At 39.4% G+C, this 24968-nt stretch overlaps 1 protein-coding gene across 1 annotated transcript in view; it reads right to left on the bottom strand.

Moving 5' to 3' along the window:
• The window catches only part of nell2a (neural EGFL like 2a), a 90313-nt gene that overhangs the window by 28892 nt on the left and 36453 nt on the right, over positions 1-24968 (bottom strand). Inside the window, exon 13 of the mRNA XM_059335377.1 lies at positions 10332-10457. Coding sequence (XP_059191360.1) covers positions 10332-10457 — 126 coding nt within the window. The remainder of the gene's footprint in view (positions 1-10331; positions 10458-24968) is intronic.

Genomic DNA, 24968 nt, shown 5'->3' with positions numbered 1-24968 from the left:
TGGGATTGATCCGCATTGTAGCGCTGCATTTCCTCCTAAGCATTTTTGGCTGCTGTTTTATTCTCAATGAACATGGATCAAATTGAGGAGAGGCAAGTCTTTAAATATGTTCATTTGCAAGACCCTTATTCACCACATCACAAAGACAGCCAGACGGCAGCAAATAAAGGGAAAGACATTTCCAAAAAACAAGATGTGTATTTCACGGAATGTAAAAAGAGATGGAATAATTTGAGGCCGAATGCCATTCACCTCTGAAAAGTGGGGACCCCAGTGGAAAATAGGTGCCCACATTTGATATGTTTGAACAGTAAAAATGTCCTGTTATTCAACATGTATTAGCTTGAACTCCAACATGATAAATTTCACACAGAAACAGAGTGGCATAACAATTCCAACACCAACTAGTTTTTTGCTAGTGCAACTGCAGATGCGCAGACACGCATTGCTCACGACGGCTTTACGTAAGCTATGCAAAAATCCTATGTCAAATTATAAATCAGACTACAAGAAGAAGACAACTTAAAACAGCTGAATTGTGAAAAAATAGGAATAACAGTATATTAAATACATTAAAACGAACACTAAGTAAATGAGTGACAACGGTCAAACATGATTTGCTAAAGAAATCAATTTAAAATATCATTTTGGTGTTATAAATGTGTAAAGTGATCTAAAATGCATAAATGGAAGTATAAAGTCAAATACTATCTACTATAAGCCCTTACATGTACATTAAAGGATTATAATACAGGATGGGGGATTATACAGTGATCAAAAGTAGTTCACAGTATGTGCCTCTGACACACAAACTGAGCTAAAATTGTTTCATGTCTTTTTTTTTTGTAACTATAATATCTGCTTGCAGTGTGGATAATGCGTCTCATACAAAAGAAGTAGAGCAGTGAGGTTACTAATGGTGGGTACAACTTAATTTTTAAAGTGCTCTTATTGTCATAATACAGCACACATCTTGTGTTACTTTTATAACAGAGAAATATAATTGCTGTTAAGGACTCACACACTTAATTGTCATATATTTTACAAAAAGGAACCAAATTTATTACGAGGCCTCTTCAGAAGCCAATTTAAAGCTGCAGGGGAGAAGTTTTCTAATTCTGTTGATGATTACACCAGACCCCGGTGTTTCTACTCAGTTTTTATTGAGCTCAGATAAATGGAATTTGATTTCTGTGGAGGCTGCTGAATCTGAGCATTTTATTGATTTGAATTATTTTTATGTTTAGCTTTCATAAAGGTACATGATGTCAGTAGTTTATAGTCTGTATTACACCAGACATCACAGCTAAATGTTACCATCAGCAGGACCAGCTGTGTGTCAAACCTTTTGCACTACTGATGAATGTTTATCCTCCTTCAACAGGAGTCCATCACACTTTGCTGACTTATTGAACCCTTCTGGCCTTATTCTCCGGAGCCTCCATGTTTGTTTACATGGTGAGATGTCTCCTGTGATTTTATTTTTAATCCCTGCTGCAACCAAGAAGCTGCAAATGCAATTGAAAGTCTCACCTGATGCTGGCTTAAGACTTAAACTAAACAGTTAAAGAATTCTACATCACTTAAGCCCTCTCCTCTGCTGAATGAACAGGCACTTTAATACACGCCCTTCCTCTGCCCCTGAGCACAAAGGCAGATCTTTATCCCACTGAGACACACAAAAGAACAATACTCCTCTATTGTATTTTGGAGATTCACATAAATATTGCTTTCTGATAAGTACTTGCTAACCGAGCACCGCATCAGCTGGAGTGCACAAAACTTTCTGGACTTGTTTTAACCTTCAGAAATCTTCTTTTTCCTTATTTAACAGCTCTGTATCCCGTCAGGACCCAAAAGGATGAAAAACAAAAAAACGCTCATGAAAGGTCTTTTGGCATCTCTCTCTCTCTCTCTCTCTCTCTCTCTCTCTCTCTTTTTCTCAGTTTGAAAAGATTTAGTAATTGAGACAACTTTTTTTTTTAAACTCTGTATTATCGTGTGTTTACAGTGCAGAGAGAACTTTCAAAGGCTGCTGAAAGGACACGCAGTCAACTAAATCTCTTAGAAAAGGTTAAGACTCTTGGAGAACACAAAACACAAAGACTTTGCTGCTAATCTGAGGGCAACAGTTTGGACCGTTTCTTGTTATTTCTGGGCCACACTGAGCCTGGCAGTAGATTGAAATGCATTCATTTTCTCTCAGCTGTTTCATCTTGCACATTTTATTCAGACATTAAACAGATCTCAGGAGCCTTCCTCAATCACACAGATACAATATATCACCTACTCATGTACAGGCATTTTTATACAACTTTTTTTAATGCATGCAATTGTGAAAGACAGTGAGGTTTGAGGAGCGAAAGATGGCACCTGAAGAGTGAGAGGATCGGAAATGTGAATGCTTGTTGCAGGAGACCTGAGCCACATCATCCATTTCCCTGCCATCAAGCAATCCATTATATCACCTGAACAGACCGTGGGCTCATCCAAATTGAAAGTGACATTGTGATGAGCTCCTCCATCGAGGGTATGATGTATGTGTGCATGTGTGTGTGAGATGGATTGAAGGGCACTTAGGAGGGCCCGCTGCTCTGCTCTTGTTGCTGCATCTCCCACATGCACACGCGCTCACCTGCTGTTGGGCCGAATTAAAGTCTGCTCATGGGCATATAAAAAACAGTAATAGGAGCACAGGGGAGAGGAAAGAGAATAAGTTGGGATTTTTTCGCAAGGTCACATCTGCTAGAGCGGGGAACAGCCAGCCGTCAATCTGAGCAGACAGGGCAGCAGAGCCACTAGGTGCTGTGTGTGTGTGTGTGTGTGTGTGTGTATTATCGTCAGTTTAGTAATGGTTACTTTTAAATTTGGTTATTTAGGAATTTAGGCTTATTACACTACTGCACCCTCAATTTAATCACCAACTAAATCCCTAAAATGTGTGTGTGTGTGTGTGTGTGTGTGTGTGTGTGTGTGTGTGTGATTGTGTGTGTGTGTGTGTGTGTGTGTAGTATTTCCTGGCTGACTGCTGCTGCTCAGGCTGTAGACAGATAAACAATCAATTATGTACAGCCTGTCACCAGGGATCTCTCTGGAGCTGGCCGTTTCTCCTCCTGCTTATAACTCCCTCCACCTCCTGCCAAAACAACACCAGCCTTAGCGAGGTCAGACCTGGAGCTGCTTTTCTCAAAACACTTTTGCCTCAACATGAACTTCACAATTACAGGCCTGTAAGGAAGATAACCTCATGATATTTGTGTCGGGGAGGAGGGGGGGGGGGGGGGGGGGGGGGGGGGGCGACTTTTCTGCAGGGGTGATACAGAGGATGGAAAAAAACAAAAACACAAAAGAGGGACACATAGCAGGGCATGAAATTCTGAGTGTGTAGACGAATGACTCACAGTCCGGATGTTATTTTCACAATGTTCAATAGACAGTTGGTGGTGGAAACGTAGTGAGAAATGTAGCAATGTTTATACCAAGGCAAGGAAGAAGAAGACTGCAATGTAGTTATTTTTCTTTTGCAAATGTCTGATGAAGAAGAAAAATAATTCTAACTACTGGCAATCATTTTTTAAATCTATCTCTGATATACTGGGCATATCTGTTCGTCCTTCGCCACAGATAGCTATTTTTGGAGTGCCTCCTGATGAAGTCGTAACTACATCTTTGCATGAAAATGTTATAGCTTTTGCATCTTTGATTGCGCGCAGAAAAATTCTTCTCTTATGGAAATCCTCCCAGCCACCTGCCTTTAAATCCTGGCTGCATGATTTATTATTTCTACTAAAACTGGAGAAAATCAAATTCAGCCTTAGAGGTTGCCCCGAAAAGTTTTACTTCCACTGGAAACCACTACTTGACCATGTCGATAAATAAAAAAATGTCTTATATATAAGACATATATAGTACCAGACACCCAGCAAACGACCTATGTTACACTGTTTTATATGTATGTATGTATGTATGTATGTATGTATGTGTATAGTTATATATGTACGTATATGTGTATGTGTATATATATGTATATATATATTTTCTTATTATATTTTTTTCCTTATAAGTACGCACTGTTGTCTTAAACCGATCTGGTATATTAACCTGTTGATATAACGATGTAAGGGTCTCTGGGCAGGGTGGAGTGGGTGCTGGGTTATACAGAAAAATGAAAATGTGACTTTCTTTGGTTGTATTGTTTACTGCAACTGTGAATCAATAAAAAAAAGAAGAAAAATAATTTAACAAGCTTAAATAGACCTCAAGGATACACACTAGATGTGATGACATACGTCTGTGTACGTATGTATTAGACGAGATGTATCAGACAGGAAGTGGGTGCGGTTAATACTGAAAGTCACTTTAAATCTGGCACATTTATATCTGTTAAGCCTTCAAAGCATCAAACTGACTTAATCCTGCTATGTAATTATTTATAAAGTTAATTTCCACATCCTCATAATGTACTTTTCATTTCTGTCTCTCTCTCTCTTTTTATTTTTAACAAGACTAAGTTATGAACTGTCTGAACCCACATCTGCTATAGATGTGCTGAAACAATAAAAGTGTCAAAGCTGCACTCCAAGTGACTTATTAATAACTTACAGAAACATCACATACAATAGACCATCTTCTCATCACCTCTCATTACCGCTCTCCAACACACATACACAAACCTACACACTAGTTTTGTGTGAAATGACTAGTAAGTGATATCCCTATGTTGTAAACAGAATGGGTATTTTTATCTTGTGGCCATCCACAACGATACATAAATCCCACGCTGACGCACAGACATGTCAATCACTTTTTCCTTCTTAGGAATAATAAAAAGCAACTTCAGGTAGAATAAATATCCTAGTTTCCTCCGCATTATTTGTGCCTTCAGGAATAAAGTATTCAGATAATGTGTTTTGTAAAACAAACTCCGAAAGTTAACATAAGTTTTGCTTGTTTACAAAAAAACCTCCATAAGACACCTTTAAAATGCCAAATACTTCACAATTAGCTTCCACAAATAGCAGCAGTTAAAGTCCTCTACGTCCAACTGCACGTACAACGCTGTTATTCAAGCAGAATACTTGGAAGTCATGGAAAAAAAGGCAAAAACTCTGTACCCGCCCCCAGCCCCCACACGCCATACCCTTTGAGTTGTCAGGCTCAAAGTCTTCTTTTCTGATCTCTGTTGTTGTCAAACCCCCTGCTCCACCTTTTGGCCCCTGTCCATCCTTTCATCCCCTTCTCCGCCCAGCCCTCCCTGCGTCTCCTCTGCCTCAGGGGCCCAGGTCTGGTTATCACAGGATTAGAACAAGGACACACACCCTGCATACACACCTCGGGCACAAGCGCATGCATGCTCATGTACACCTAGCACATACGCACACCTCAGGACAGCCTTCTTTAATAACATTCAAAGGGAGAGCACAAGCAATCCGCTACCTTTCATGGATTAGCTGCTAATCTCACAGAGCGAGGAGCACCTCGGGCACTTTGGGGAAAAGACGAAGAGTAGAGGGGAAGAAAGAGGAGGAATCTTGACCTTCAAGATCAAGGATAAAGTGCTAGTCAAAGAAAGGGGCAAGAGAAACTTGGGGATGTTTCTTTTTCTAAAGTCTCTACTGGAAACGGATCGCGGGCCGTGTCAGGACATTTGGTTGTACATATTTGATTTAAACTAGTACATGAAGTCCACGTGTTCCAGTCTACCACCAGCTGGGATCTGAACCTGTGACCCCTTCACATTGCAGGTGGTCTAGATGTAAAGTACAGATTTCTGTCTGAGCTTGCTGACCCCCTGACAAGCTGAGGAGAAATACAACCAATACAACCAGAGCTCCATGCTGTTTCGTCCCGGCTTAAATCTGCGGATCAGTCCTTTAAATCCACTATTCTGCACATAAACACTGAGCCATGAAATGAACTACAGTAAACTTAATCCTCTTTACTAGGCACACCGCTTCTCATATGCAACTGTAATGCAAGTGGAAATATGGCTATCAATACAGGGACATTGTTTCTGCTGAGTTTGCGACTCGTTAATTGGTGAAAGCCATTGAGGATGATAAAGATGCTCATATATCATGTGAATGTACAATGTCAATAGGTACTGAAGGGGGCGGTTTAATGTTTCCTTCCACAGCTGTAATATTTCTTCTGTGGCCAACACAGAAGAATCAGCGCTCCCTTTGGACTCTTTTCAAACAGAAGCAGATGTTCAATTGCTATTAATAAACAGTAGATTCCTGCAGCTACTAGCTTAGCACATTCCCTTTTTTATTGTCAATTACTGTCACCAGGACAAGAGAGGTGACGCTAAACTCGCATATTAACACCTATAAGCACAAGCACCCTGGTGTGTTTTCCAGCGTTTTTTTCTTTTTCTTTCAAGGACTCTTAATGTTATTGTTGACAACTTATCTGGCTATAATTCATCTTTCTAATATCGGCTAAGAGGTGAGATGTGCTGTCGTGGTGAGATCTCTGTGATGGTGGATGTGTGAGCTGAAAGGCCAATAACTCAGTAGGGAGACTACGATGGTAATTTGACTGAAGCAGGGAAAAAGTCATTACATCAAGCCTCTGCATAAGCCCTGGTTTAATCACACAAATTGACTTTTATAAGGAGACACGTAGCTGTGTATGGCACGACAGTGACTTAAAGGCATTTTAATAGGAAACTACATAAAATATAGTGACACAGTTTAATCCACTGGGTGTGCGGGTATTAATCTTCATTGTGAATCCGAGGAATGAGGGTGCAGTAGGAGAAAGACAAATGAGTTAAACAATAAAACTTGCCCGCAGCTCAGAAGATTAGAGAAAACACGGTGAGTGAAATCGCATAGGGTACAGTGGTTGTCTAGAGATAATATGGAAAAAGACTGAGTAAGCATTGAGGTTTCTTTCTCTAAATAAATCACAAGAGCCCGCGAAAAGAGATGAATGTGCATTTGTTACTCCCTTAAATATCTTTTCCTCAATCTCACTTCTAACTTGTTTACGTTTTTACAGAAGCCTCTTCATAAAAAAGACACAAAGTCACAAATCCTCAACTATGCTCCATTATTGCCTGATTACCATTGACAGGGGAAGAGAGAAGCTCTACAGGGGTCCCAGATGGGGTAGGAAATGGGAGTTTTCGCTGGGTGTTCTTCTTGTTGCTGAGTCTTGCAGCTTTAATTCAAACTCCAATGGCACGGCAGGAAGGCTGCGGGCCTAAATCCTTCGGCGTACAGCGCAGGCGGCAGCCATCCACTTCACTCTGCTGCTGCTGAATTAGTTTGCATTGGTGCAAATTGCTTTTTTAATTACTGACACTGAGGAAATGCAGCACGGTGCCTCCTCGTCGGAGATGGTGCACACAGGGAGCTACTTAGCATCGTGTTTCACAAGCTGCAAACAACTGGTGAGGAATGAGACAGATCTGCCACTCATCACTGTGGAATGACTTTGCGTTATTCTAGATGAAGGACAGAGACATTACATTATGGAAGGATTACGGACTCTGATCTTTTTATGTATTTTACTCTGCGCGTGGTCCTGCATTTGGCATTATAACAAATCCATAACTTTAAATAGACACTGTACTACAGGTGAATTTACAATAGTCTTTCTGTGATTCCTGTCTGCCTCGATGCTTTCTGATCTAATACGGGTTTATGTCAAAAACTTTGTCTGTATGGATAACAACACACACAGAGGGAGCTTAACTTCATCCTCTGCTCAGGACGCCATTAGTCCACTGTATCTTTCCACTGAAAATAGTTGTTTGCTGCTAAACATTTTCAAAATCTCATATATGGAACCACTAAAATTCCCTTGTGCTGAATTTAAACCTGAAAAAGTATCAGAGAAGTGTATACATTTCAGCTGAGTTATATGTCAGTGGGGCTTAGGGGTTAAGAATAACATTATTTAGGATTCCAAATCCAAATAAATTTGTTTCAACTCTCGCTCTGCCATTTCTCCACTATCACTATCTCCACTGTCAAACGCATAAAATATTAAAAATAATAATGATTAAAAAAACAATATGTGTTATGATCTGTTCTGTGACGTAGTCTTGCTCCAATTCAAAACTGTAATTGACTTTATGGTCAAAATTACAGATGTTTACGTAAATTTACGTAAATTTACGATTTACGTTACATGAGTGGACTGTCTATCTGACTTTTAACACCAAAACAACAGTCTGATGTGTGTTTAGCTGATTCAACCAAACACCTGTTGTGCCTATTTTGGGAAGTGGGTCTGCATCTCTGCTTAGATATAGCTTTGATTCTAATGATTTACTTAGCAATAAATGTTTCCAAAACAGACTGAAGTATCTTCTACACAATCTTGGATTAGAGAAATGGCAATGTGTGTTACATTAGAAAAGCTAACCTATGTAATTAAGGGTAAAGTGCAAGAATTTGAAGAGGTGTGGACACCCTTAATGGACTTAATGGACTTTCTCAAGCAACAGTAGATTATATTTATCTGTAACCATAATGAGTGTAACATTTTTTTTATTTAAAAAAAAAAATATTATTATATGTTGTAATTGTTATTTTATATTCACACACTTTTTTATTTTATTTTAATTTGTATTCATTTTATTTAATTTATTTTTTGTGTATGTGTGTTCAGCGGGGTCTGCCTGCTTTTCATTATGTGGCTAGTGTGGTGAGTGTTGATGTGTTTTGTATGTTCTTATTGAAAATTAATAAAAACATTGTTCAAAAAAAAATGTTTCCAAAACAGTCGTCCAATACATAGATATTGCTTTTACACTTTGGTGACAGCTGGTGCAAACATGGCGACCTTTTCTTAACACCTCAATAAATAGATGACAACTGAATTTGACGGGTGCTTTGCACAGGGCCTGATCATTCAGGATGATGTAACGTGGGTCTTTTCTCCCATATGGATAAAAATGGTCTTATCTATTTTCGACTGATGACAAACTATAGTGGAAGAAGCTATCATGAAGAAGCAGGGCAACTCCCACCATCAGGCACAACACAGACAGAGAACAAAGACTGTGAATCATCCCGGCAATCTTTCTAGATTGATTTGGTTTGCTTTTGAAATTGACTTTTGCTTCAACTTTGATCAGGAACAAATGGGTCTGCCGCCTCCACTCACAGTCTCTCTGTTTCTCAGGTTCTCAGTGACTTTCTTTCTCCTTATCACATGCACACAGTACATTCGCACACCAGATGAAGTCTGTACACTCATACGGACACACAAACACTCCCGAAAGCCCACTGACACTTTTACATTTCCAAAGAGGACTGAAGTTAATCTTTTTTTTTCTTTTTTCTTTTTTTCAAAGTCCAGTTTTCAGAGTCAGAGTTGCAAATATGTTAAATTACAAACGGCCAGCATATCTCTCAATATAACAGAGTTTGCAGATCCACATTAATGCTTTTTTATACAATAAATATGGGAAATTGTGGAGTTTAACAAAGCAGGGAGATAGATGTGCTTTGTAATCTACACAAAGCAAAAGCAACTCAATTGATTGGACCCTTTCAGTGTTCAATCTTTTCTCCACTGCGAGCTTATGCTGAATCATAAAGCACTAAGGCTGGTATTGATTTCTGTGTGTATGTTTGTGTTTTAATGTGGCGCTAAAAATTAGAGCAAAACCAATGGGAGCAAATCAAACTGAGACATTCATCCCTATGCACATCAAAATAACAGAGGGTGGATGATCGCAGGGTGACAGATTCACAGACAAGTGTGTCTAACTGAGGCGCCGTCTGGGATATGACGAACAGGAAGAGGGGAGAGGAGGTGCTGCACATGGCTGAGGTTAACAGTGTGTTTTACAGGTGTTGTATGAAAACTATGTCCCTCTGTCGTAGCATGATTTTCTATTACACGGCTTCCTTATTCTGTCTCACACTGCACTCTGACACTGATAACTCACTGTGTTTATATCTGAATGTCTGGCTGCCTCTTGCTCTCTCACTCTCTCTGGGAGTCTGTGCGTCTGTTGGCTGCAGAATTTGTCATAATGAAATCTAATATCATCCTCCAGTGTATGACTAAAGATGCTAATTAAATCATTCGTAACTGGCAGTAACCTACCGGAGGTATATTATTCTTTAAAAGCTCCTGCAGTGAAGATACATCTTCCTATTCAACGTCTTTATACTTGCATGTCTTTCCTCGTCTCCACACCCATGCAACAACAAAATATCGTCCTTATTTGTGGTATTTCAAGTCCGCCGGTAACTCTTTGCACAAAATGGTTACTCAGGAAGCTAAAGCTCCACAGCCTGTATGAACAGTGCCTTCTCCTTTTGATTCCTGCCTGTCAAAAGGTCAGCGGAGGAACTCACCTGTGCAGGAATAGTCATCGATCCGGATGTAGCCCGTATGGCAGATGCACATGAAGGAACCAGGGGTGTTAACGCACATGGTGTTCTCCCTGCAATAATGCTTCCCTTCAGCACACTCGTCAATATCTAAAGAGACGGGAGAGAGGAGGGAGAACAAAGCCGGGTTAGATGTGGATTGCTTTCACATTTCTATCAAGTAAAACTGACACGCAATTTTTTTAAATCCTTCGCATCAAGAGGTCAGTATGGTTAAGCATATCGCAGCAATTAATAGACAAGGTAACAATTAAAAAAATATTTGTTGGCAGATTTCAGACACCCTCTTGTGGTGCAGATCAAACAAGACTTTGAATCAGTATTCTGCATTGATACCTCAAGCCTCACACCTCAAGTTCAAGCCTCATGATTGATTCCCTCTTTATTCTTCAAACCTCTTTAGCTGAGTGATGTTCAACAGCTTCATCGGCTTTTCCTCTACACACTAGTTGTAAATGGCCTCATTATAAATGTAATATATTAAGTTTTAACTGTTTCCGAGGTGGATTTTTAATGACATTGCCTGCAGCATTTTAGCCCATGGTTTTTTTTACTATCAAGCAAAATTTGTGAAGAGTACGTCCCATGACTTAGTGTATTATGCTTCCTAGTTACACAGAGAGAGGAGTGGGAGGCTAAAATTGCTGTGAAAGAAAAGTTTGGTCTGACTTTGGGTGTAGGCCTGAATACATTTGGAAGACAGCCACCATTATAATAATCATTTTTACATTCCAACAGTACAAAGAAGTTGTGGCAGGCAGAGAGAAGGAAAAGAGAAGAGGCTGGAATTAATAATATGTACAGAAAAGACCTATTTGTTTACAATATTTTGATGTGTAGTCACATTAAGCTTATTTATCGTATCGTGTTTGTCGGTGTTACACCAGCTTGCCTTTTGATTATACAAATAAATTAGCTGACCGAGTTTGTTGTCTTGTCTGGTTCTACAAACTTGGTGTTGATGTTTAGGAGCTTCCTGAATTCATCAAAGATGTTTGAGCGGGCCATAATTGACTTTGGCTTTCATTAATTTCTAATTAGAGATAAGACGACATTAACATGAAGTCACTGGTGCTTTCTTGGAAGAAAAAAAAACACAGCTTTGTCTGACTGATTTTCACAATAAGTCCTTTATCAGCAGGTAGACATCATTTGTCTGTGCCATCCAGAATCGTTACAAATCACTGACGTTAAATAAATCTGTTTTCTTATCTTTTAAAATGTTTACGTGGTGAAAATGCTATTGTTGCTATGGAACTGTGGGAAAAAAACTGAATGCAGTGATTTACAAATCCTTTGTACCCTACATTCAATTCAATAGTAGTTTTTTCAAATGTAAATATACCCACTAATTCTGAATTTCATGCATTCTGTTTTTATTTGTTCAACATTGTGTGCCAACTTTTAAGAAATCGGGGTTGTAAGTACTTCGTCATGGTTAGGAAAGCTTAAGCAATAAAGGTGGTTAAAGTTAGGGAATGATCGTTTTCATGCTTTCAATTTTTTTTAAAGGGTTAGCTGACTGTCATTGGGAGATAGGAATCAAACAACGGTTTCCGGTTTTCAAAACCATTTAACAACACCGCCTGACTTTCTCCTTTGCTACTATAATAATTTCTACCACAACTAGAGGGCTTTGTTAATGTAAATATGTTAATGCTATATTTTTGATAATATCTTTACAGCAGTGTTACAGTGACATGAACAGCATTAGGGCATAGTCACACAGGCGTGACATTAACATTGTTGGATTTTCGCCTCCGGTTTTCTTCCATTCTATGTGAGCGAATCGGCGAATAGAGTTCAACATCAGCATCAACCAATAAGAAAAAATATGTATGTGTGGTTGACCTCACTTCATGGTCAAATGAACTCCAAATTAGCATACTGATTTCCATGTGTATCACACGGTGCACATACACCACCTTGGTGGGTGATGGTCACTCTCCTGCATCAGAAATATGTATTATACTCTAATATTTTGGCCTAGTTTGGTTATCTCTCCCATCCTGGGAACCACCTTGTGTCCTAGTTGGTTCTCGCTCGGAAGATTCCTAAAAGCTTCTATGCAGTCGGTGGGAAAGGGCTATTTGTCTTCATCAGAGGGAGACAGAGGTCGAAAAGCAGAGGGTCCACGAGAGGCGAACGCTGAAGCACTTAAGGTTGTACCACTCGATTTTCAATCTATTCAAAGTAAAGCACTCCACACAGTGGCTCGCTGCTTTTCTCCAGACTTCTTCTTCTTCTGGTCATTCAGTTCATCTGTGTGCCTGAGCATACCTTTGAATTTTACATGCTGTAAATAGACACTGTATAGAAGACAATCTAAAAGGCTCTGCACATAAGCACAGGTGTTTTGCATTATTCTGGCAGACTGCTCAGTTGGGTATGCTGGGACCTACATGAGGTCACCAAACCTGTAAATTGTCCAACAGGGGAGAGAAATAGATCAATGAAACACAGGCTGCACATACCCACACAGTCCGTACAAAGAGGTCTAATCAGCCATAATAAGTGATAACACCTGTGCAGGTAGACCCTGGGTGTACAAGCCCTTTAATTGTGCTCTTATAAAATGCGGATACTGAGACCCCCCTCACACCAATGTCAAACACGTCTTTTCAATATTTTTGCCTGATTAGACCTCTTCTCAGGTCTGTGTGGCTCAGCCCAGGCAACAATATTCATCTTCATGTCCTTTGTGGCCAAGTGGTTGGAGGGCCTGTTCTGTATTACTGATGTGCTCCAGCTTGGAATGGGCCTCTTCCCCTCAATTTCCCCATGTGGGATCAATAAGCGCTATCTTATCTTCATCTTCGTCGTTACTAGCCCCCACTAGGAATTAACAACCAACTCTGTAGCTCTATTTAGCTTTTAGCCACTATTTGCTCACTTGCTGCGGTAATGTTTGCCAGTGCATAGCCTATTGCAGCAGGCTGTAACGCTGAGTCTCACTTCTCACCATTTATAAAATCTTAGGTGGCTGTTTCCACCAGTTATGCATTATTATATTCTAATGCTATTGCTTAAACTTAACTAAATATGCATCAGGTGGTCATGTAGGCTGTTAATTACACTGAATTGGTGATTTGGTGAATTCCATTCATTCAGCCTGATATTAGCTCTGTTTCCATACATTTTGGAAGCAAATTTTAGACTAGCTTTTGAAATGCTGCAAAAAGAAAAGCGAGTTAAGGCCTGTTTTCAACAAATGGCTTGGCTGTGTAGTTTCTTGAGAAGTTAGAAAATAGAGAGATGATTTCAGGAATTTGGTTAAATTGGGCAATTTCTAAAAGATTAAAACAAACTTATTGCCAGGAAAACACTGACAGCAGGAACACCTAATCAGTCATCTGAGTAAAATGTTCGATACGTCAACACTTATTCAATAAAGGCGTTTACATATCCCATTGACATTGTCTGTTGCCAAAGAATTTACAGCAACAAATATGCTGATTAAGTAGTTATTTCCTAAAACTGTACAGCTGCTTTTGTGTTGTTTTTGTTCCATGAATTGATTGCTAGATTGTTAGATAGCTACGTAGGAAGATGACGTCCCCATTTTTTTATTCTGAAGCTTTGATTAGTCAATCATTTCTCTCAACGTGGGAAACTGACATTAATGGGTGAAACAGCAGACCTATTTGAATCACTGAACAAATCTGTGGGTGGCGATTTGGAGGTCTTGAACAGGCTATTGCTAATGTTGATCTGTCTCTGAGGGATATGTTAACTGGTTGCTTACACGTTAGCATAACAGATTGATAAACTAATGCTGTGTCTGGGCTGTGTTCTGGTGAGATTGTTTGAAGGCTTTTGGCACCTCAGTAATTACAACTCAGTTAGTATAGCTTTAAGAATATGATTTATTAGATTGTCCTTTGTATTTCCCTCCCTCTCTCCTTATTCCATATTTGGATCCATATTAGTTGTTGCCTTAGCAACAGCTATTCCTGGGTTCTAAACTGCATGCCAAACCATCAGACAGAAGATGCACAACACTGCCAGGGTAAACAAAATAATCTTGATAATGTGATGCAACCAAATGCAATTCAATGGAAATACAAGTTGATCCGAACAGACCCGGCTGTGTAATATGCACCAGGGTCTTGTCCCTGTTGATAGCACAGGTCAAATGAAGGCACTTTTTGAGAGACAAGCGCCATAGTCCTTGACATTACCAATTTATTATTCATTCACTGTATTCTGTGTCTGTTAGAGCACAAGGGGACATTCACCCCTGAATATGTTGTGTGCCAGGTGCTTCTGCAAAGAGCACTTGAAATTGAATTTCAATAGATTTGCATTGGCATTCACCCGGCTCGCATGTCCTCCGGTAGAGCACCGCCCACCAACCCACAAACTAAGAGCTCAGCACCTGCCTATAACTGTGGCATTCACATTTCCTTGGTCTTCCTCCTTTCACAGTTCCATCAATACTTGCTGCCTCCAGCTATTCAAAAGCTTTACGGATAAATGAAGCAGACAGACAATCGCTGGCCACCTATGAAAGTACACTTGTCCTTCAATAAATGAATGGAGGCTAATTAAACCCTGTGACTGGCTTTGAGAGAGACGGAGAGAAACAGGGATGTAGAGAGGCTGGGGAGAAAATGGGAAGTAGAGGGAAGGGCAGAAACCAGGGCAGGTAAGTCGAAGGACTGAATTAGAGACAAAGACTGAGTAACGACAAGCTGTACTGTAGAGAGATGAGACAGCCGGGGAGAGGGCGAATGACTGAGATAGCGTAGTGAGAGAGATACAGAGGGAGGATAGAAGGAGGTGGAGAGAAAAGGGCAGGGAAAGTAGTGGATTAAACAGAAAAAGAATGTGAGAGAGAGCCAGTGTGGAGTAAAAGTGGGGAAAAGTGTGGAGTGTTTGTGAGAGAGTGAACAAATGAGATAGCAGGAGAAAGAGATTTAGATGGCAGAGGAACAGAAGACGAGAGAAAAGGAGAGAAAGGTATTAACTGCTACTGAAGACAGAAAGTAAGGGAACAAACCCAGTCGGTCCGCAATCGCAATGGTAACCTTGAGCGGAGGTCCTAGGTGACAGCTTTCCCGCCTTGTGATTGGACGTCCATGCTGCGGCTTTGATTTAGAGCCTATTAACTGTAAGTCACCATCAATCGCGCCCCTGGTGACAGCAGTTACGTTTGCTAAAACAATATGTTAGGAGGTGAGATGATGAGGGGCACCGCACGAACGCGCGGGGGAGAGCGGCCATCTCCGTCTCCATTAACGCACTCCATTTTCTTGATTGGCCTGTCATGTGGACACACGTGATGTACCAAGCAACGAAGGCTGGCCAAGAGTCAGCCGCGGCTTTTAGCGCTAAATGGAGTACCCGGGGTCAAATCTTTTGCCACGGCACGATGGATGGCTAGAAAACGGCTGTCTTCTTTTCTTTCTTTTTTTTAAAAACCTCTGTGCATTCCTGCATAACTACTGAATCAATCATAGTCATACCTGACGAGGGTGGGTAACTTTGTATTATTAGGACCAAAGACGTCCTTGTTTTGCATAAAGAGGGAGGCCTTTTTCAGACAAAAATCAAAGCAACCTATAGCTCCTTCAACGTTTAGAGAGCTGTGTGAAATCAGAACCAGCTTGTTCAAATCCTGAGGTAAGATAAGCCTTATTAAAATCACTCTAGCATTTTGTTTAATAATCCATATTACTTGAAAAAAGAAATCCAGCAACATACCCTTACTAAACAGATTATACATGATCAAATTAACGATGTAAAATTGCTAGTCGACACATGACTAGAGCCCGACCAATATCTGATTTTTCTTCTTTTATTGCCATTTCTAACTTTAGAGCAGGAAAACTCATTGATAAGCAAAATGGTGGCTGATGCAGTATTTTTTTTGAGCTGGAATGAAAAAAGACCTTATGTACATTATGCACCAATTTTACACCACTCTGCAAATGTACCCAGAGAGCTACTTTCTCAGACATAGAACTTTATGAAATAATATTTAACATGGTTATACATTCTATAAAGTATCACTGAGAGCAAAGAATAAATAGGAATAAAATAAAAATCATTACTGTTCAGTGTCAGTCAATTGATGACTATTCAAGCAACATTTTCTGCATTATATTGTGTAAAATAAGTTTAAATGACGGCACATATCGGACAGCATATACACCCATACCGATAAGCCTTTGAAAGGCCAAAATCTCTGTCAACAGATATATCTGTTGGGCTCTACACATGACTATAAAACAACCTATTATGTTTGTTAAAGATTAACCTGATATGGGGCTGAAATGCAGTGTTTCACTGTCCACTCTGGAGGAAAGCTTTAAAGCTGGAGTGTGAAACTTTTAGAGCAGGGGTATCAAACTCATCCATGAATGTGAGTGCAGGTTTTTGTTCCAACCAAGCAAGAGCTGGAGTATGTACCACAATATAGCATGTATGTACATATGTTTCTATTCAAATGAAAGCTATGCACTCCAAGTCTTCTATCATTGGAGGTTGCAACTTTCCATTAAAGTTTTTAATATTCCCACCATTACTCCAAGTTATCCTGTAACTATGCAGATAGGGAATATCAGCTTATCCCTCTCTGCTTGCATAACATGTAGTTTCTAATAGGAGCGTCCTCACTATCTGTGCTTCATACTGCAGTACACCAAGGTCTGGGAGTAGGGAGATAACACTGGCATTGCCTCTGGATGTCCCACAAAGACACCCGAATCTGTGCTATTCCACCCGCGGCCTCTTTCTTTCTCTTTATCTCTTTTTCATTCTGTCTTTTTTCTCATCTATCCATCCCTCCCATAACCAGCTCGCTTACTCGAGCAGATGGTTTTCAATAAACGGCAGAAGGACGATGGTTGCCAAAACATTGTCTGATATTCTTCAGTAGCCAGTTCCCTCATGGCCAGATATATAGCAGTCAGAGGAAAGAGCAAAGAGACAAAGAGTTGTCCCTGCTGGCCAAACAGTGTCCCACTCAGCAAATAATCTCCACTGTTGGCCTTGGTTTCTCATGGGTGGAGAAAGGTGTCAGAGGATGTGAAAGGATTGCTGAAAGTGTATTGAGTACAAGAACAAGATAACTCAAATATTGAGTTGTAGTTGGTGGTTGGGTGAATTTTTATGTGCTTAGTGTTCTGAACTAATTTTTAGGAAAAAAATAAACAATACTGGTGAGAAATGGTGCAATACATGTGTTACTTTAAGTCCTTTTTTTTTTTAAAAGAGCCCCAAGAATCACATTTTGATGATACAAATTTAAAAATATGTACACATATTACCCACATAATTGCTTTAAAGGCACTTAAATCAAAATTACTTTATTCAAAATTACTTTTGATTTGATTTGATTGCGGATAAGCGGTTAATGGTAATGAATGAATGAATGAATGATTTGAAAACCACTTAAAAGGATTAGTTCAACATTTTGGAAGAGACATGTAGTTGCTTTTTTGTCGAGAGTTAGATGAGACCATGCTCATGTCTGCATGGGAAGCATTAGGCTACAGACAGGAGATGTTTAGCTTAGCTTAGCATAAAGACTGTGAGCAGGGGGAAACAGCTAGCCTGGTTCTGGTAAAAGATAAAAGTATTTCTTGCCAGGTACGGAGACTTGATGTGTCACATTGAGGACACATTAATGAGCTTTACAGGTACTGGTAGGTGGACATTGTTACCTTCCAACATGTCCAGGCTATCTATCTCCACTGTTTCAAGTCTTGATGATGGCTTAGAGTCCTATTGAACTCTCAGGAAGGATGTGAATAAGTTTCTTTCTCAAACAATTGAACTATTCCTTTTAAAATCAACTGTAATTATTCTACAATGACATAGCATACTTTGCAATTTATCTCTTTCGAATCGCTTTAAAAAAATCAAAGGTTTTTAATTTGGGTTGCGACAAATCAATGAGTCCACTGATTAGTTTTTAAATTAGTTGATTATTTACGTAAGTGATCGGAGCCAAAAATGATATTTTCAAATTGCTCATCTTGTTCACAGTGCAGATTTTATTCTATTTTCTAAAGGAATGAGTTTTTCGGGCTCTTGGCACATTGTGGTCCCTCAACTTGTATTGCAGGGCGTTCCTGTGAAAGGCAGTTCAATAAGTGAAATTGCTCTCAAACCTCTCCACTTTCTTTCATTTAGAAGAAAATTGCTGTAAATGACAAAGGTGTGGAGTGTTTTTTAATCAGTTTGCTCCTTTATTGTATTTTTGCGCTTTAATGGAAATAACAATGAGAAAAAAAGAGTTTGAAAATGAGTTTTTTTTTTTGTTTTTTTTAAAGGTAGTATACTTTTGTTTTCGAGCAATTTGCGAAACATGGATTACAAATATACTTTTTAAAAAGCAAATTGTTTTTTGGTGTCTTCTTCAACTTACCAAATTGGACAATCACTCCTAAATAAACAGCCTCAAACAGACCCAAAACAAATATGCAAAACGTCACTGCCAATTTGGAGCTGGAGCAGGAGCCAATTAAGATGAGTGAGCGGAAAGAATCCCATTAGGAAGCAACAAGAGTGAAAATCTGCATACGGAGAGTGCAGTCATTGTCTAAATACCAGACACTCACACTGTGATCAATCACTGTAAACACTTAGACGCCTGCTACCTGACTTAGAACAATAAGCATCAAATAAAGAAAAGGTAGAGGAGGAGGAGTGTGTGTGCAATGTGCACGTGTGAATGTGTAACTGTAAGCACACAATCGTTGCATATTCAACAGCCTGATCGTTTCCACATGAAGTTTCACCCAAACTGAACACACTCGTGGATCCTTCTATGCAAACCTTGAATGACTACATCAAGTGCTTCATGGGCGTGTGTCCATAAGTCACAGTAAACATGCACTTAGCACACTTCGATTCAGCGTCCTTAAAATGAGGCCCGATGCATCTCATAGGCCAAACTGCTTTGTTTACGTGCGGCACTGTGAATGGGGTTTAGCTCTCCATCATGGCTCTCATTAAACTGGGAAAGATTTTCCACCACGCATGAATCGATGGAGCATCATCATCCATCACCTGTCAATCTGCAACCAAGTGCAGCCTATAGGTCTGAACACTGAGTAGCATGCAGCACAAAAGGCTATCAGAGCTCTATGACAGGCTGCTTTTCTACAGCTCTGTTATTTGAAATCTGGAATCAAAACATTTGTTTTCCACTGCAGTTAAAGTATTATTTATATCTACACTGCAATGAAATGTTTACTGTTTATTCTGTCTAATTCCATTTAAGCTTATTTATACTTTAACACTTCCTTTTAAAAATCCTATTAACTACTAGGTCTATTACCAAAAGACATTGAAGGAAGAGCCAAAAAATATATTATACAGATTTAACTAGCAACAGCAATAAAATGCATTACAGCAAGGTGGTTGAAGCCTGACCCCCCAACATATAGTATGTGGTCTGAAAAAATAAAGGAAATATATCAAATGGAACAAATAACATACTCCTTAAGACTTCAAAAACATATATTCACTAAAAGGTGGAGCCCTGCAATGGGTATACTGATATAATTTTATTTCTTTTATTCCATTTTAATTTATATTTTTCTTTGTCATTATAGTCTCTGTATTTTTTTTTTGATGTACCATAAGTGTTTCCATGTGTATGAAACAGCAGATATGTTGAATATGATTCTGTACACGATTGTGAATGAAACTTAAATAAAAACTAAGTTAAAAAAAAAAAATCCTATTAAGTCTATCTTTTTGTAGTTGGGTTGTCCGTCCATCCCGTTCTTGTGTTTGCGATACCAAAGGAACGCCTGGAAGGACTTTTCTTCAAATTTGGCCCAAACGTCCACTTAGACCAGGGGTAAGCAACCTGAGGCTCCTGAGTCACATGTGGCTCCTCAGGCCATCTGCAGTGGCTCTGTGTTACTTCTTTACATTTAATGTTCATTTATCGTTGGTGTAGGCACAAAGCAATTTGTATTCTTCAGTTGTAAAAATGTATAGCTTATATACGACATTAAAAGTTTTATCATTTAAGTCAATCACAATGTGCAGCATAGTTTACGAAAGTCTACTGGCGGTGCCTTAACCTCTAAATTTTGCCGACTTCAAGTCTAGTTTTGAGTTGCTGCATTCTGACAAAATCATATTAAGAAATGCTCATTATGCTGGTAGGCTAATTTACACTTAGTAGGCTGTTTTATCTTCATTGTAAGACTCAAAATAGGGTTTGTGGCCCCATTCCAACTTTTTTTCTCTTTTCTTGGCCAACAATGTCTCTTTTGGTAGCAAAGGTTGCCGACCCCTGACTTAGACGGAAGTATAAACTGATTAGATGATGGAGGTCAAAGGTCACTGCAACAACACAAAATTTATGGTTGGCCATAACTCAAGAATTCATACACTAATTACGAAAAAATTCCACACAAATGTCCAATAAGATAAAATAGTGAAGAGATGTTATTTTACGTTCAAAAGGTCAAAGGTCAACTTCATTGTGACATCATAATAGTCTGCAAAAACACTTCCTGTGCCATTATTTAACGCCATAACTCAGGAACAGAAGGGGACTCATTTGGCCGTGTAATGAATTGGTGACACTGATCTTAAAGCTGAGGTGAGTGTGACCGTATATATCTTCTGCGCTGACGGGTTAAAGACGTGTGTGAAACATTCACGTTTTAGAATTTGTAGCTTCTTTGCAGCAACATCTATATTTGAAGCACTGTCTACCGTTGTGGCTATAAATATGAAAGTGGATCGACATGGATGTAAACTGCATCTTGGCTGGTTTGCATACAAATGGAAGGCGGTAATTCAAGTTTTATATTGTCTTTTTATATCACCTTGTGCTCTTTTCTGAATGTAAAGCACTTTGATTTGCTTTGTTGTTGAAAGGTGCTATACAAATAAACCTGCGTTGCCATGACTAGAACACATTTAGTTTAATAATGCATGTGTGTTTTGTCTTCCTTTTTTACTATTGCTTTTCCTTTCATTAATGGTGTGAATTTGTGTATATTACTTATTGCTGCGTACATTTTAATGCAAAGCACACAGTGTTTTACTTTAAAATGGCCTTGTTGGAGATCAACAAAAGCATCATTATTGAATATTTTTCATTATCTCTAGGGCAGGATATTCATTGAAATAAAAATGTGGTTATGATGATGACAGCAGATAAAAGATATTTTAATACAGTACAATAAGTAATTTATTCATTTTTCTTTGCCTGATTATTACTTAGTGGAATTCAAGAAAATAGCTAGGGATATCAATTTTATTGGGTTGTTAAATTGTTAATTCATGAATGATATTTTTTTAGCAATGAAAGATTAAGAGTAAACAAAGCACTTGACACTTGTTTTGTTAACTTGTGGAAGAAATGTTTTCATCCTCCACTGAAGTAAAAGCAGCAATGCCACAATGGAAAAAAGATATTACACTGCAAGTAAAAATCATGTAGGTTTTTAGATGTAAGTGAAGTGCAGGTATCGAGATAAGAATAAATGTACTTTGGTCTTTTGTCAAGGTTTTCCATTATGTTGAATGGGTTTTTGTTTTTTTTACATAAAACCTGTAACACCTCAATCATTCAGCAGTCATGAATGTTCACAGAAAATTCCACCTCAGTATAAAACAGTCAATGAATTAAGTGTGAACCCATCCAGAAAAGGAGTAGAGAGATGTCTCCCATGTGGCATTTAAAGGATATTGGTTAAGCAGTGCTCAGATACTGTTATTTGCACTGGAGGGGACTGTCTGGATGATGGTGGGATTGTCTGTTGGGTGACATTTCAGCTGGGTCACAGAGGTCAGGTGTGTATAAACACACAGAGCCAGTCAGAATGTGTATATGTTTGTCTGTGTGTGTGTGTGTGTGTGTGTGTGTGTGTGGGAAAGGGGGGGTCAGGGCCCTAGCAGGTGGGGAGCCCAGAGGCTCGAGACTCATCCCGGCAGTGATTGGGTTTTGGAGGAGGCCTTGCTCTTCAGTCAGTGCCAATTAGCCTGCTGCCACCTTGTGACATTCAAAAGACAGCAGCGGCAATCGGATCGCGCCTTGTTCGCGCTCGATAAGCACAAAACACAAAACCACACACACACAGCCGTGGATTATCAGTGATAAAACCTCACTCTTCACTTGTTATCAATTATCTTTGACTGTTCAACTCATCCAAAAATCTACAATGAAATCATACAAAAAACTAATTATCACATGTGAAGTCAAAGCCTGACATTACTAATTAATTTGTTCCATAGAGCTCAATTATTGTCCAAAAAACGATTTGACAAAACACTTAAATGAGCCACAAACACAGGCAATGCACTGGTTGTCATTATGGCAAAATTAGATTTTTTTTATTTTAGCACAATCACATATGCTCATAATGCTCAAAACGTCAAAACACGCAGAGGCCTAAATTGTTAATTGTCTTACCATGTCGAAAAATCAAGTGAGTCAGCCTTGGAATGTTCAAAATAACACCCAAACCTCTTCATCGTTAACCTTAACAAACTATGTTCTTGCACAGCCAGGTAAGTCTATCTATAGTTTTATTTTACGCAAATGTTTCATTATAACTTCTTGTAGTATCAGAATCTATAAGCCACCATTAACAGGTGCTGAGATTCACATAACATGGTAAATTAAATGGCAGAACTGGAAGACCCGCCTGCAGGTTACCGATGACTACAACAGCAACAGAGAGAGTTGTGTATTTTGTCGTTGTGTCTTCATGATAACAGAAAAAGGTAAATAAAGATACATTCAACAGGCTCACGTTCAGACGACAGCACCACCAATATTTGCTGGTTACTGGGATAAGAAGGAGCAAAACTGAGGCTACGTTTACACGAGGATGGTCTGAACAGAAGACGCAAAAGTGGCGTTGACATGATAGACGAGCATTTTCGGGAGGAAATCTGCGTGCATACGATGACGCAAAAGTGTGTGAAATTCGATTGTATGCATGCCAGGCGGCATCACTTAAAGTGATAAGAGCATCTTTGGGCATGCAGAAGTTTTCACGCCACACATTTTCATCAGCTACTCCTTCCACAAAGTTATCCACCATCACTAGATCTCCCAGGTCTCGTTCACAGCCGTCTGGCTCGCCTCCGACGAATTGCTGCATCCAAAATGTGATAGAGGTAATTACAGATCCTTCTCTGTTCACTAATACTATCTCTACATATCCTGTACATTTGGTGGAAAGACTCCTGTAAGTTTATTAGAGCTGCCAGAGCAGCTTGAAGGTCTGATGCATGGAGATAATCCCACATTTGTTTATTTTCCTGTACTGGAGCATGTATGTGACGTAAACACATACGTGACGTGAGCAGATCTGAGCAGAGTTTTGCCTCTTGTCAGTGTAGACGGACACGATACGGCGGAGCGTATTTAACTTTTCCACTTTGAAAGGTGGTTTCAGATTTTTGCGTTTTTAAGCCCCAATAACGCCGTCACCGTCTAAACGAAAGGCACTTCGGATAAAATATTTTGTCGTTTTTACCCGCAAGCGTCCTCGTTTAAACGGGGCCTCAAGCCTAACTTTTTAACCTTGCAGTTTTCAAGCAGCCTTAAGACTGCTGGCAGACCTGCAGGTTCCATATGCACCTGCAGCATTTTGGCCTTTCCCCTTGTTCTGAGAGTGTGACAGACCGCTTGTTGCCATTATAGGCGGGGGCTTAGCAAAGGAGCAATTTGGGTGAACTGTTCTTTTATGTTATGTTGTTTTCCTATCTAACACTGAAGGAGTTTGTTGAAATGTGGAACATATAAATCATACTTCAAGTAAAGTGCACTGAGCCTGAAAAAGTGAGTTGTTAAATAACTAGGATACACTTTGCATCAAAATAAAATCTTGTTGCATACTTTGTCTCTTTCCATTTCCTCGATTTAACAGGATATCATTTTGTATTTCACATTTCCCATATGGATGAAACACAAAACACCCCAGCAGCCCTTTTTTCTGAGCTCTCCTGACGGAGACTTTCCAAAGTAGGGCATTTCAAAACCAGACAACAATGGGAAATGTCTCTCTGTCTGCAGTCCTCTACAATGCTGAGATGAATAATGGTATTATCTCAACACGTTGAACTATACTGATTGTTCAATTTAGAGACAATCACACAGTCTGTCACTTCTCCACTGCTCGCCCCTCTGTCTAATTCTGTCCTAAACATACGCTTGCATGTAGCAAAATAGGCCTTCAGTCCGACTGCACTGAGAGGATAGGATGGAGAAATAACTGGGTTCTTATTTCTGTTGGAGAACTCAAACAGACACATACACAGACATGCACCTGCACACATACACACACAGACTTACACAAAGGCAGGGCTAGTATCCCCCTGAGTTTTCCCTACTGCTGCTTCTATGAAAAATTTACACAGAAGTGATCTCATCGGCTATTTTGAGCCCATCTCTGACCTAGGAATGTTTTAAAGAGCTAGTATCTGTCTCTTCTCTTTCTGATGTTTGTCTTTACGTTTGACGAGACCCAAAAAACATTGTGCATGTGCGCAAGTTTGTACATAAAACATATATTTCTGCCGGCCTGTGTGTCTTTCTGCTTTATGATCTCTCTGCCAGGTTCAATACAGAAAATTGCCTCTATGTTGGACTTCTCATCTCATCTC

This window comes from Centropristis striata, chromosome 6 (assembly GCF_030273125.1).
Source record: "Centropristis striata isolate RG_2023a ecotype Rhode Island chromosome 6, C.striata_1.0, whole genome shotgun sequence".
Taxonomy (NCBI): domain Eukaryota; kingdom Metazoa; phylum Chordata; class Actinopteri; order Perciformes; family Serranidae; genus Centropristis; species Centropristis striata.
Note: the sequence above shows the minus strand (reverse complement) of the source record. Positions and strands in the feature narration are given on the sequence as shown.